This window comes from Drosophila eugracilis, unplaced genomic scaffold (assembly GCF_018153835.1).
Source record: "Drosophila eugracilis isolate 14026-0451.02 unplaced genomic scaffold, ASM1815383v1 contig_2154, whole genome shotgun sequence".
Lineage (NCBI taxonomy): Eukaryota > Metazoa > Arthropoda > Insecta > Diptera > Drosophilidae > Drosophila > Drosophila eugracilis.
In genome coordinates this window covers 5,969,813-5,980,303 of record NW_024573038.1, presented here as the reverse complement: position 1 = coordinate 5,980,303, position 10,491 = coordinate 5,969,813, and the positions used below count along the sequence as shown (strand labels likewise).

At 45.1% G+C, this 10,491-nt stretch overlaps 2 protein-coding genes across 4 annotated transcripts; one reads left to right on the top strand and one right to left on the bottom strand.

Moving 5' to 3' along the window:
* Positions 1 to 6: 6 nt before the first annotated feature.
* On the top strand, positions 7 to 4,130 carry LOC108114550 (transcription initiation factor TFIID subunit 2). The gene is made up of 6 exons (XM_017225594.1): positions 7 to 141; positions 204 to 258; positions 312 to 2,077; positions 2,135 to 2,547; positions 2,606 to 2,816; positions 2,868 to 4,130. The coding sequence occupies exons 1-6, from the start codon at positions 92 to 94 to the stop codon at positions 4,042 to 4,044; spliced, it is 3,672 nt and encodes a 1,223-aa protein (XP_017081083.1). The 5' UTR covers positions 7 to 91; the 3' UTR covers positions 4,045 to 4,130.
* Positions 4,131 to 4,213: 83 nt separating this feature from the next.
* LOC108114551 (extensin) lies at positions 4,214 to 9,701 on the bottom strand. 3 transcript variants are annotated; one of them, XM_017225597.2, is made up of 5 exons: positions 9,546 to 9,701; positions 9,060 to 9,309; positions 8,083 to 8,462; positions 6,087 to 6,386; positions 4,214 to 6,026 (listed from the first exon to the last, which is right to left on the bottom strand). In XM_017225597.2, exons 2-5 carry the CDS (start codon positions 9,094 to 9,096, stop codon positions 4,326 to 4,328), a joined length of 2,418 nt encoding a protein of 805 aa, XP_017081086.1. In that variant the 5' UTR covers positions 9,097 to 9,309; positions 9,546 to 9,701; the 3' UTR covers positions 4,214 to 4,325. The 3 variants fall into 3 exon arrangements, with proteins under 3 accessions (XP_017081086.1, XP_017081085.1, XP_017081087.1); XM_017225596.2 differs by having other exon boundaries at positions 9,060 to 9,701; XM_017225598.2 differs by having other exon boundaries at positions 6,087 to 6,380; positions 9,060 to 9,701.
* Positions 9,702 to 10,491: the final 790 nt, after the last annotated feature.

The window sequence follows — 10,491 nt, the reverse complement described above, 5'->3', positions numbered from 1 at the left end:
AAAGAAGAAGAAGAAGTTAAACAGTGCTCTTGTTTTTCGATTGCAAATGCATATTTAGAAAAAAATCTGGAGAACAACCGGCAATTAAGCGATGGAAACACAACCTGAGGTGCCCGAGGTGCCGCTGCGTCCATTTAAATTATAAGTATTCCCCCGTTCCTTCAAATAAACTAAAGTAATTAGTTTTCTCTTTCCATCAGCACGGCGCATCAGGTTGTGAGTCTCACAGGCATCAGTTTCGAGCGGAAGAGCATAATCGTAAGCATAAGTCTTATTAACATGTGATATATGTTAAAACCTCCCTCTTTTAGGGCGTGGTTGAGCTAACCATTGTTCCGAACAGCGAGAACCTTCGCCTCATCCGCCTAAATGCCAAGCAGCTCCAGATCTACAGTGTCGTTCTAAATGATGTCTGCCAGGCGACATTTTTGTACTTCGATCCCTTCAGGGACATTATGCACAAGGATCCTAAAAGCCGCGTATTGGAGGTCTACTCGAAATTCCATCTGGACGCGGCTCAAATCACTGATCCTGATGTAAATAATGGAGAGCTGTTGATAGAGGTTCCGCCTGAGGGGTACTCGATGATCCAGGAGGGGCAAGGTCTTCGTATCCGTATCGAATTCTCCCTGGAGAATCCTAAGGGCGGTGTCCATTTCGTCATACCACCTACATCAACAGAAGACGAAAATCAGATTAACTGCTCACATATGTTCACCAACTGCTATGAGAATTCCACTCGTTTATGGTTTCCTTGTGTGGACAGCTTCGCAGATCCGTGCACCTGGCGGTTGGAGTTCACTGTGGACAAAAACCTGACGGCAGTATCTTGCGGTGAACTTGTGGAAGTTATTATGACGCCCGATCTGCGAAAGAAAACTTTTCACTATTCGGTAACCACTCCCGTATGTGCGCCAAATATTGCTCTGGCTGTCGGTCAGTTCGAGATCTACGTAGACCCGCACATGCACGAGGTTACCCATTTTTGTCTGCCCGGAATGCTGCCTCTGCTTAAGAACACGGTTCGCTACCTGCACGAGGCCTTTGAATTCTTCGAGGAGACTCTATCTACGCGCTATCCATTTTCGTGCTACAAACAGGTGTTTGTAGATGAACTTGATACGGACATAAGTGCCTATGCTACAATGAGCATTGCCTCGGTGAACCTATTGCATTCCATAGCAATCATCGATCAGACCTATGTATCCCGAACCTTTATGTCACGGGCTGTGGCAGAGCAATTCTTTGGGTGCTTCATAACATCACATCATTGGTCGGACACCTGGCTGGCCAAGGGAATTGCCGAGTACCTGTGTGGACTGTATTCGAGAAAGTGTTTCGGCAACAACGAGTACCGCGCTTGGGTGCAATCAGAACTGGCGCGGGTGGTACGCTATGAGGAGCAGTATGGCGGTATTATCCTCGATTGCAGTCAGCCTCCAGCTCCGTTACCTGTTTCAAGTACAAATCCATCGGCTGCTGCCAGCAAACAGCAGGAAATTGTGCACTATTTTCCTATTAAGAGTTTACACACCGTTTCGCCCAAGTATGTGGAGGCGATGAGAAGGAAGGCCCATTTGGTTATTAGAATGCTGGAACATCGCATCGGCCAGGAACTGCTCATTCAGGTGTTCAACAAGCAGTTGGCTTTGGCCACTAATGCGGCAACTACAAAGATTGGTGCTGGACTCTGGTCTCAACTGCTCATCTCGACCAACATTTTTATTAAGGCCATCTTTACGGTAACGGGCAAGGATATGTCCGTTTTCATGGATCAGTGGGTGCGGACTGGAGGTCATGCAAAGTTCTCACTCACCTCTGTGTTTAATCGCAAGCGGAACACCATTGAACTGGAGATCCGCCAGGACTTTGTTAACCAACGAGGAGTTAGGAAGTACAACGGCCCTTTGCTAGTTCAGCTACAGGAGTTGGATGGTACTTTCAAGCACACACTGCAGATTGAGAACACCTTGGTGAAGGCGGATATTACCTGCCACTCAAAGAGCAGGCGTAACAAAAAGAAAAAGATTCCTTTGTGCACAGGCGAGGAGGTGGATATGGATTTAACAGCCATGGAGTAAGTTTTTTATGAAATATGTTGATAAACAATCCACTTAATATCTTTTCTTTTTAGTGACTCACCTGTGCTTTGGATCCGTCTTGACCCGGAGATGATTCTGCTGCGAGACCTGATTATCGAGCAACCCGACTTCCAGTGGCAGTATCAGCTTCGGCATGAGCGCGATGTTACCGCCCAATTCCAGGCCATTCAAGCCCTGCAAAAATACCCAACAAATGCCACAAGGCTGGCTTTGACCGACACTATAGAGAGCGAACGTTGTTTCTACCAAGTGCGCTGCGAGGCGGCGCACAGTCTGACCAAAGTAGCCAACCAGATGGTGGCCTCCTGGAGCGGCCCACCCGCAATGCTAAACATATTCAGGAAGTTTTTTGGATCATTTAGTGCTCCGCACATCATCAAGCTGAACAACTTCTCAAATTTCCAGCTGTACTATCTGCAGAAGGCAATTCCCGTGGCAATGGCGGGTAAGAAAAAAACTATCTAGGAGTTCATGAGTAAGTCATTAAATTATTTTTATTGCAGGATTGCGCACATCCCACGGTATCTGCCCGCCGGAAGTGATGCGTTTCCTCTTCGATCTCTTTAAGTACAATGAAAATTCGCGTAACCATTACACGGATGCCTACTACAGAGCGGCTTTGGTGGAAGCACTAGGCGAAACACTAACACCTGTGGTTTCGGTGGCTATACATGGAACACAAATTACCACGGACAGTCTATCAACAGATGCAAAGTAAGTTTGTAACAGAAAAGTGAAAGGCATATATCAATTTCCGTTTCTCAGACTGGTGTTAGATGAAGTGACTCGCCTTCTTAACATGGAGAAGCACCTCCCTTCGTACAAGTACATGGTGTCCGTGTCCTGCCTAAAGGTTATCCGAAAGCTGCAGAAATTTGGTCACCTGCCCTCACTGCCACACATTTACCGCAGCTATGCGGAGTATGGAATATATTTGGATCTCCGTATTGCAGCTATGGAATGCTTGGTAGACTTTGTAAAAGTAGATGGTCGAAGTGAGGATCTGGAGCATTTGATCACGCTGCTGGAAACCGATCCCGATCCTGCTGCCCGCCATGCGTTGGCTCAATTGTTGATCAACAATACGCCCTTTACTCGCGAATCTCGCAGTCGTCTGGATAAACCCAATCTAGTGGATCGTCTGTGGCTTAGTATCAACACGCTGGCAAATGACACCAAACTGCGTTGCGATATCGTCGATCTGTACTATGCTCTGTACGGAAGCAAGCGTCCGAATTGTTTACAGGCCGGTGAGAACCAGAGTTTCTACAAGGACTTCATGAAAGATAATAGTGGCAGTACTGGCAGTGTTACCGGCAGTTTTAAGAAGACCAGCGATTCTAAGCCACCGCCGCAAACAATGTTGGACGTCTTAGACAATGATCCGCAGGAGCGACATAAGCCTGCTTTGGTCACAATAAAAAGAACAGCCACGGAAGCCTTTGAGGTGGGAGATGAGATTATCAAACTGGAACGAAGCGAGGAGATCACCGTGCTGGATGAGCCAGTCAACGTTCAGGCTTATGACAGTGAGACCAAAGTGAATATCCTGCCGAGAGATGACGATGCACCCGAATCGCATCAGGCTGTTAAGCGCCTTAAAACCGAAATCTATGCCGAGGATGATAACTCTTCTGTAATGCTTGACGTGGGCGACTCCACCAAATATGAGAGCAGCTACGAGGAGGGAAAGCTTAAGTCTGGTGATGGCCTGATGAAGAAGAAAAAGAAAAAGGAAAAGAAGAAACACAAACATAAACACAAGCATAAGCACAACAAGGACAAGGACAAAGATAAGGATAAGGACCGTGAACGCAAGGATAAGGACAAGCGAGATCCGCAGATATCTCGTTTGCAGGCCCGAGAGACTGCCACTCCAGACACGCTTAGCTCAGCGGACAGTAGCAACAGTAACAGCCTTCCGCCCATGAACCTTAACTAAGTGAGGGTTCTAATGGGCGGAAAAAACCGTTATCTTTTTGTGAAGGGGAAAGGTGGCAAAATAAACGGAAAATAAGTTTTAGCCAAGGAGCTGTTGTAATTTCTTGGAAAACTCTAATAGATCACCAAGGTATCTAAAAATGCTTAAAAAGGTTAACTATTTTTGTTAGTTTTTTATATTTTTATTTGTCGGTTTATAATTTAACATTAAGGAAGTGCTGAAACATTTTTACAATACTTACAAACTAGGCAAGGACATTTTAACTAAAACAGGAAGCGGGTTTACTGCACCTTCTCCTTCGCAGGCTCTGCTTCTGGAGCCGCCGCCTTGGGCTCACTACCAGCCACGGCAGTGTCTTGTTCATCACGCGGCCTCCTCTTCTGCAGCGCATGGACATGGGCCAGGGTATGGGGATGGGATTGACCCTCAATGGGTTGCAAATACGTAATACTACCGCCACCGATGCCAGTCGCTGTTTGCTGATGCAGCTCTCCAGCCGACGGAGTAGACAAGATCTTGACCGACGGCTCCGAGGGAGCAGCCAGTGATCTGTGTTGCTGATGAGCAGCCAATTGCCGTGTGGCCAAGCGCATGATATGAGCGTAATCTACAGGCGGGTGATTACGGTACTCCGGATGATCCTTTACGTACTGCTCATACGGAACGGGAACTGGTACAGGGACTGCCTTTACCGGATATCCAGCATCTACGAGAGCTTGGAATTCAGCCTGGGTAAGGGGTTTGCCATTGGGAGGCGGCAGGTTAAGTTGCTTCACTTCATCCAGAGTTCGGAGCTTCTGAATCGGAGCTGTAGTAGGTGTGGGTCGGGATGGGGTAGCAATTCCAGTTCCCTGCGACACATAGATACTAGATTGTGAAGGAGAGGGCGAGGGATATTCAGCATGCAGTGGCAGAGCTGTAGGTGTTACGGCCAGATTTCTCTGGGCATGCTTTATCGGATCCGGCGGACTGGGATAGAAGTTGGATGGTGGTGGCGGAGAAGGCGAGCCCTGACGATCATAGTCTGCATAAAGCAGAGCTTTCGTGGGTGATGCCAATTTATAGTGTTTCGATCGGTGATATTGCTTGGGTATGGGGCTTGGTTTGGGAGCACCTGTGGGTGTAGCCTCCTGGTAGTAATACTGCGACGGCTGCGGCTGATTAGCCTGCTGAGTGGGATAGACCACGGGACCCAATCGCTTGGGTTCCGGGGTTGGATAAATGGGCGTCGGTTGCTGGAAGTTGCTAAACTTAAAGAGTGAAGGAACAAACGGCTGGTTATTGGCATCCAGCAGGGAGTTAGGTGTACTGGCCAGATATGCTTTGGGTTGCCTCAAGGCTGGATGAGAGGTGGGTGCCGGTGGGTGTTGAGGAGGAGGCTGACGTACTGCAACCTGTTCATTGCTGCTGTCCACATAGGCCAAAGATTGTCCTGGTTTATTGGCTGCAAGCAATTTCTCAATTTCGCTTTCAAGAGAGGACTTGGCCAGAGGATGGTTGGGCAGGGTTTTGTAACTGATCTGTGGTTGGTAGTAGGCAATCTGTGGTGGCAATCCGTGGATCAGTTGCTGGCCAGGATGAGGTATGGGCTTATGAAGCTGTACACGTTGAGGTTGCTGCTGCTGAGGCTCTTCGTCATCTTGGAGTTGCTGTGACTGCGGCAGAGGAAGGTACTTGGGACCGCCACGAGGATGAGAGTAAGTGGGAGTGACCAGTTCCTGATCGGCCACAAAACGCTCACGATAGCCACCTAACCCTAGAGAGGGATCCGCTTGCTGCAGCACCTTGTGGGTGGCAGCTGTACTGTGGATGGGCAGTGGCTTAGGTTGAGGTGGCACATGCTGTTGCTGCTGCTGTTGATGATGTTGTTGCTGCTGCTGCTGATGTTGCTGTTGCTGACGAAGTTGCTCGTGGTAGGCCCTAGCCTGGAGCTCCTCCTCCAGAAGTTTCAGGAACTGCTCTTCGGGAATTACTTGATAGGGCTTTGGGAAATTAGGGATTAGGTAGAGGAAAAACGAAATTGCTTCTTATAGATGACCCACCTGCTGATGTTGCTGCTGCTGCTGGGGATTAACCGACTGATGCTGTGGAGCAGGCAAAGGCAATGGGAGTTGATAGGGACCAACTCCCTGATACTGACGCGGACGTGGTTGCTGGGGCTGTGGCTGCGGCTGAATGGACACCGCATAACGCTGCTCCGCCTCCTGTTCCTGCTCCTCCTCGGCCACCGGAGTCGATGTCTTCTTGGGCGTACTGGCCGCACCCTTGCCTTGACCTGCGGCCACCAGGGCCTTGGGCTGATGATGGCGCATTATATCTTGCAGATAGACATAGTGCTGCACCTTCGAGATACGGATGGGAAAAAGTGAGTGGGGGCGAATAATTATGGTGGGTGTGTGAACTACCAACATTCAGCCGGCGGCCAATGTCAGCAGCCGTTTAAAATGGAGCCACATGACCAACACCATCACCATTATTTAAAGGAAAAAACACAACAAAACTTAGCAAAAACCACAGAGGCAACAACTGGTTGCAGGTGCTTCAAAGCAGAAAACGCTGTGAGAATGGCGTGGCATCTAAAAAATGAGTTTATATAACACTTGTGGCAAACTTTGGCAACGCCAACACCAACAACAATGTCTTTGGCTCTTCGATGTTGCAACATAAACAACAAACATTACACTGTGCAACAAGGCTTCGCCTTAAAAGGAACCGTCTGTGGGAGGCCTTATAAAGAGATCAATGGAGAGAGCGAAACTTAAGGAACTTATAAAACTTAATTTATTAATACTAAAACTTCGGTTTTTTAAATATTCTATATTCTATATTCTACTTTTTGGTATTCGAATTCAATACTATTCTACAAAAAATATATTGGAAAAATCAAAACATATGACATAGAAACCCTTCAATTCTACCGAAACCCTGCTGACTAGTGTTGCATCAGCATCGGTGGTTCACATTATTATGGCAAATAAAGCCGCCGGCGAGTCAAGGCGCCATCAAGCGACACAAAGCTGACAGACCAAAAGTGGGGTGATTATAACATTATGTCAACTTTCTTCCCACGACAAGCGCCATTGTTTTTCCACGGTGTTCCGATGTCTTGCATTATTTCGAGACCAAATGTTGGTGGAACCAGAGAGGGGGTAAGAAAATGAAGAAGCCATTGGCGAATACGAATGGTGGAAATTCGAGTTGAATTGGAAGGTGGAAATTGTTGTGTTGACGCGTAATAAGACAAATAATAATTGTGCAATTATGCATTTGTTGCTGTCGCCGCCGCCGTCGCCGTTGCTGTCATGTCGTGACTTAGTTTTGCCAATTGCATTTATAATAAAAAAATATTATTATTATAAACTTTTTGCCGGCTCTATTAATTTCTATACATTTTGCAACATAAACATTGTCTTTGGCTAATTGCAATTGCCATTGTCTGTGCCTATTTGCAATTTGTTCCGAAGATATAAAGCCGTCAAGCAATTTGAGAGAGATATTGGTCAAGGTTTCTTGGCCTCGGCGAAAGGGAGAATTTGACAAAATTCGTCTGGGATTTGGGATTGGGCCTTTTGGCTTTTGCCTTTTATGTCTGTTGGACGCCGAGATGTTTACATCCGGCATTTTGCAAAGAATCGTGTGGCTGCCGCCGATGCCAAGTCACGATCCCCAGGTCGTCCGATGTCCAATGTCCGATGTCTGATGGCCGCGGGGCCAAGTCAAAACCTTAGACAACACAGCCGCTATGTTGATGAAACGCCCCCTGATTGGCACAAAACAAACAGACACTGCAATCCCTCAAAGGCAAAGGTAATCTGTCAGTTGGCCACTCGATCAATAGATCACCCACACCCTGTGAGGCAAACAGGGATTTGGATGGAGTTTAATGGGTCAACTTCGAAAAAAGTTCTTAAATGCTTTCTTAGTCCAGGTAACCTTTAGGTAATATTTTAAGATTTCATCATCTATATATCTTCATAAACTTTAAAATTGCTTTGGGCTGTTACTAAGAGTAACCTTATAAATATCTCTTGGACTCACCTCCTGGCTCTGCTCGAGAAGTTGCGCTGCATGAGGTCGGGAATTGCCAGCCGCAAAGTTCCTCAACTGCGGTTCCTGATGTGATTCGTGTTGCTGGTGTTGATGCGGGGCAATGGGACGGATGATGAACTGATTTGGCTTGGCTCCATAGATAGTCTCCTGTCCATCTTCGGGATCATCACTGCCAGATGGCGATGCCTCCGAACTACGATGGTTGGGGTACAGAGACGTCTCCTTGGAGCTCACCTGTCGCTTGTCTTTGGTCGCCTCCGTTTCCAGCGGTGTGGAGGCGGAGCTCTTGCTGTCTTCCGCCGCTCGAATGCTGCTGCTGTCTTTACTGCTCTTGGCCTCCGCATCCACGGCCTGGGCGCAGACGAGGCCTGTGTAGGAGGATAGGTGCAGGTGTCAGAAATAACAGTGTTTAAGATTTAAGATAATGGGAAATAATGCAGTAATCGTGCACATTAAGATTTAGTTTAATGTTTAAAATTTTAAAGAGGGTAATAAATGTTGTTACCATTTTTTTAAATGAGTATTTTAGTAGTTGTTTTTTAAAATGTTCACTATTTTAATTCAGTAGCTGTATATTTTAGTTTAATCATCAGCAAAGATAGTAAACTATACATTTACATTTATATACATTTTAAAATCTATTAATTTCTAAATAAATTTAAACTGTAGGATGTTCATAGGGTAAAGAGGATATTAAAATTCTCGTTTAATACTATTATTATTCCAAACTTTTTACACATACTCTTAGAAAATAATACAATAATTGTTGTTACAAACTTTACGGAATGGCGATGTCCTGATTAATATAAAATATTTGATGTAAGCCAAATGATGAATAAAATGAATTTAAAGCACATTTTTACGTTTCCTTTCTTTTTAAGGACCAACAAATTATCAAAAACTTACAAAAAAAAAACTAACAATCTCCAACACTTTTTTTATTGCAAATCCCGATGTCTACTCACCCAGCACGAGTGTCAGGACCAAGATTTGGATTCTCATTGTGTAGCGGCGACAAGGCACCAGCAGACTAGTAAGAGTAATTGAATATCTGAATCTGTGCCTCACCGTTCGTTACTTTCACAGTCACTTGGGTTATTTGTTTCCCAGTCGTTTTTATTTTTGTTTTATTTTTCTCGTTTTCCTTGTCAGGCGGTTGGGATTACGATGGCCGCATCTGCTGCATCTGCATCGAGCATTGCCGGCTGCAACAAACTAAACCAAAGAAGCACACAACACGATGCGATTATTACTGCCGTTATGCAATTGAAGATTCGACACAATCTGAAACCGAATTTGCGAATTGTGAATTGCGAAATGCAAAACCGAAACTAAATCAAACTCTGAGTGGGCAACTCAGCTTGGAGTTCGTATCCCGTATTCCTTGATTTGTCTTTGGCGCGAAATTCGTAACGCTTCAAATTGGTTATGAGATGAACTGATTGCTTTACCGTCTTCTGCTTTCCTGATTTTGTACTCTTTTTTTTTTTTGGATTTTTAGCCAGGAGCTAAAGCTCCGTTTCGGATGTGAATTTTTTTTTAGGATCGAATTTATTAGATCGCGCGCGCTGCTGCACGTTCAGCCAACGAATCTTTGGTTTAATGCGGCCAACACTTGTATTTATAAATCCCGTGGCCAAAACAGACGAGTCTCGGCCGAGAGCCGAGCTTCGATCCCCGAGTTCCGAGCTTAAGCCATAGCCACTATAGCCACTAAAAGACGACCTTTGCGGCTCGTCGTGCCAGCCAGGCACCAACACAAAGAGAAAGGTCTGTCTGCGACCGCTTCTCCGCCTCGATTCTTCAGCTCTACAGAGGGAAAAAGAGATTCATTTGGATCTAATAAGATGAGGTCAAAATATCACTTATTTTCTGTACACAATTATTAAAAATTCTAGCTATTTTTGGATTTTTTAGACCCGTTTAATATATGTGTACAGATCCGAAGATATTTATTTCATTTTCTTACTAAAAGTTCTTAAAATTGCATTTTTAAAGTTAATATTAAAGTATTGTATGCCTATAAAAGTTATATAATAGAAATTGCATCAAAAACAGAATTTGTAAATTCTTACAGAATAAAATACCTAAACCTAATTTTCATCTTTGAAATGGTAACGCAATCACTTTTTAGGCCAAGATCTGTAGCTTTATGTTTATGTAAAATATTAAATTACATAGCCCAAAAAATAAAATTAATATTTTCTAGCTTTCATATTTGTCAAGGTTATTTTGGTTAAAGAAAAATACTAGGTAATCTTAATTTGAATGAAAACTCCCAAAATCCCAAAACAAAAACGAAGTTTTTTCTACGTGAACCCATGTTCGTTTCCAGGGGGCCAATTGAACGTTGACGGCCCTGTCGGTGGCTAACCGCTAGTTAAGTTAAGGCTAATG

Bases quoted from the DNA above. Each gene is read 5' to 3' on its own strand.
- LOC108114551 (XM_017225596.2), bottom strand. From the start codon at position 9,096: ATGAGAATCCAAATCTTGGTCCTGACACTCGTGCTGG. The intron at 8,463-9,059 runs GTGAGTAGACAT...CCTCCTACACAG, and splicing joins GGTCCTGACACTCGTGCTGG to GCCTCGTCTGCGCCCAGGCC. The intron at 6,027-6,086 runs GTGGGTCATCTA...AATTTCCCAAAG, and splicing joins AGCAGCAGCAACATCAGCAG to CCCTATCAAGTAATTCCCGA.
- LOC108114550 (XM_017225594.1), top strand. From the start codon at position 92: ATGGAAACACAACCTGAGGTGCCCGAGGTGCCGCTGCGTCCATTTAAA. The intron at 142-203 runs ATAAGTATTCCC...TTCCATCAGCAC, and splicing joins CCGCTGCGTCCATTTAAATT to GGCGCATCAGGTTGTGAGTC. The intron at 259-311 runs GTAAGCATAAGT...TCCCTCTTTTAG, and splicing joins TCGAGCGGAAGAGCATAATC to GGCGTGGTTGAGCTAACCAT.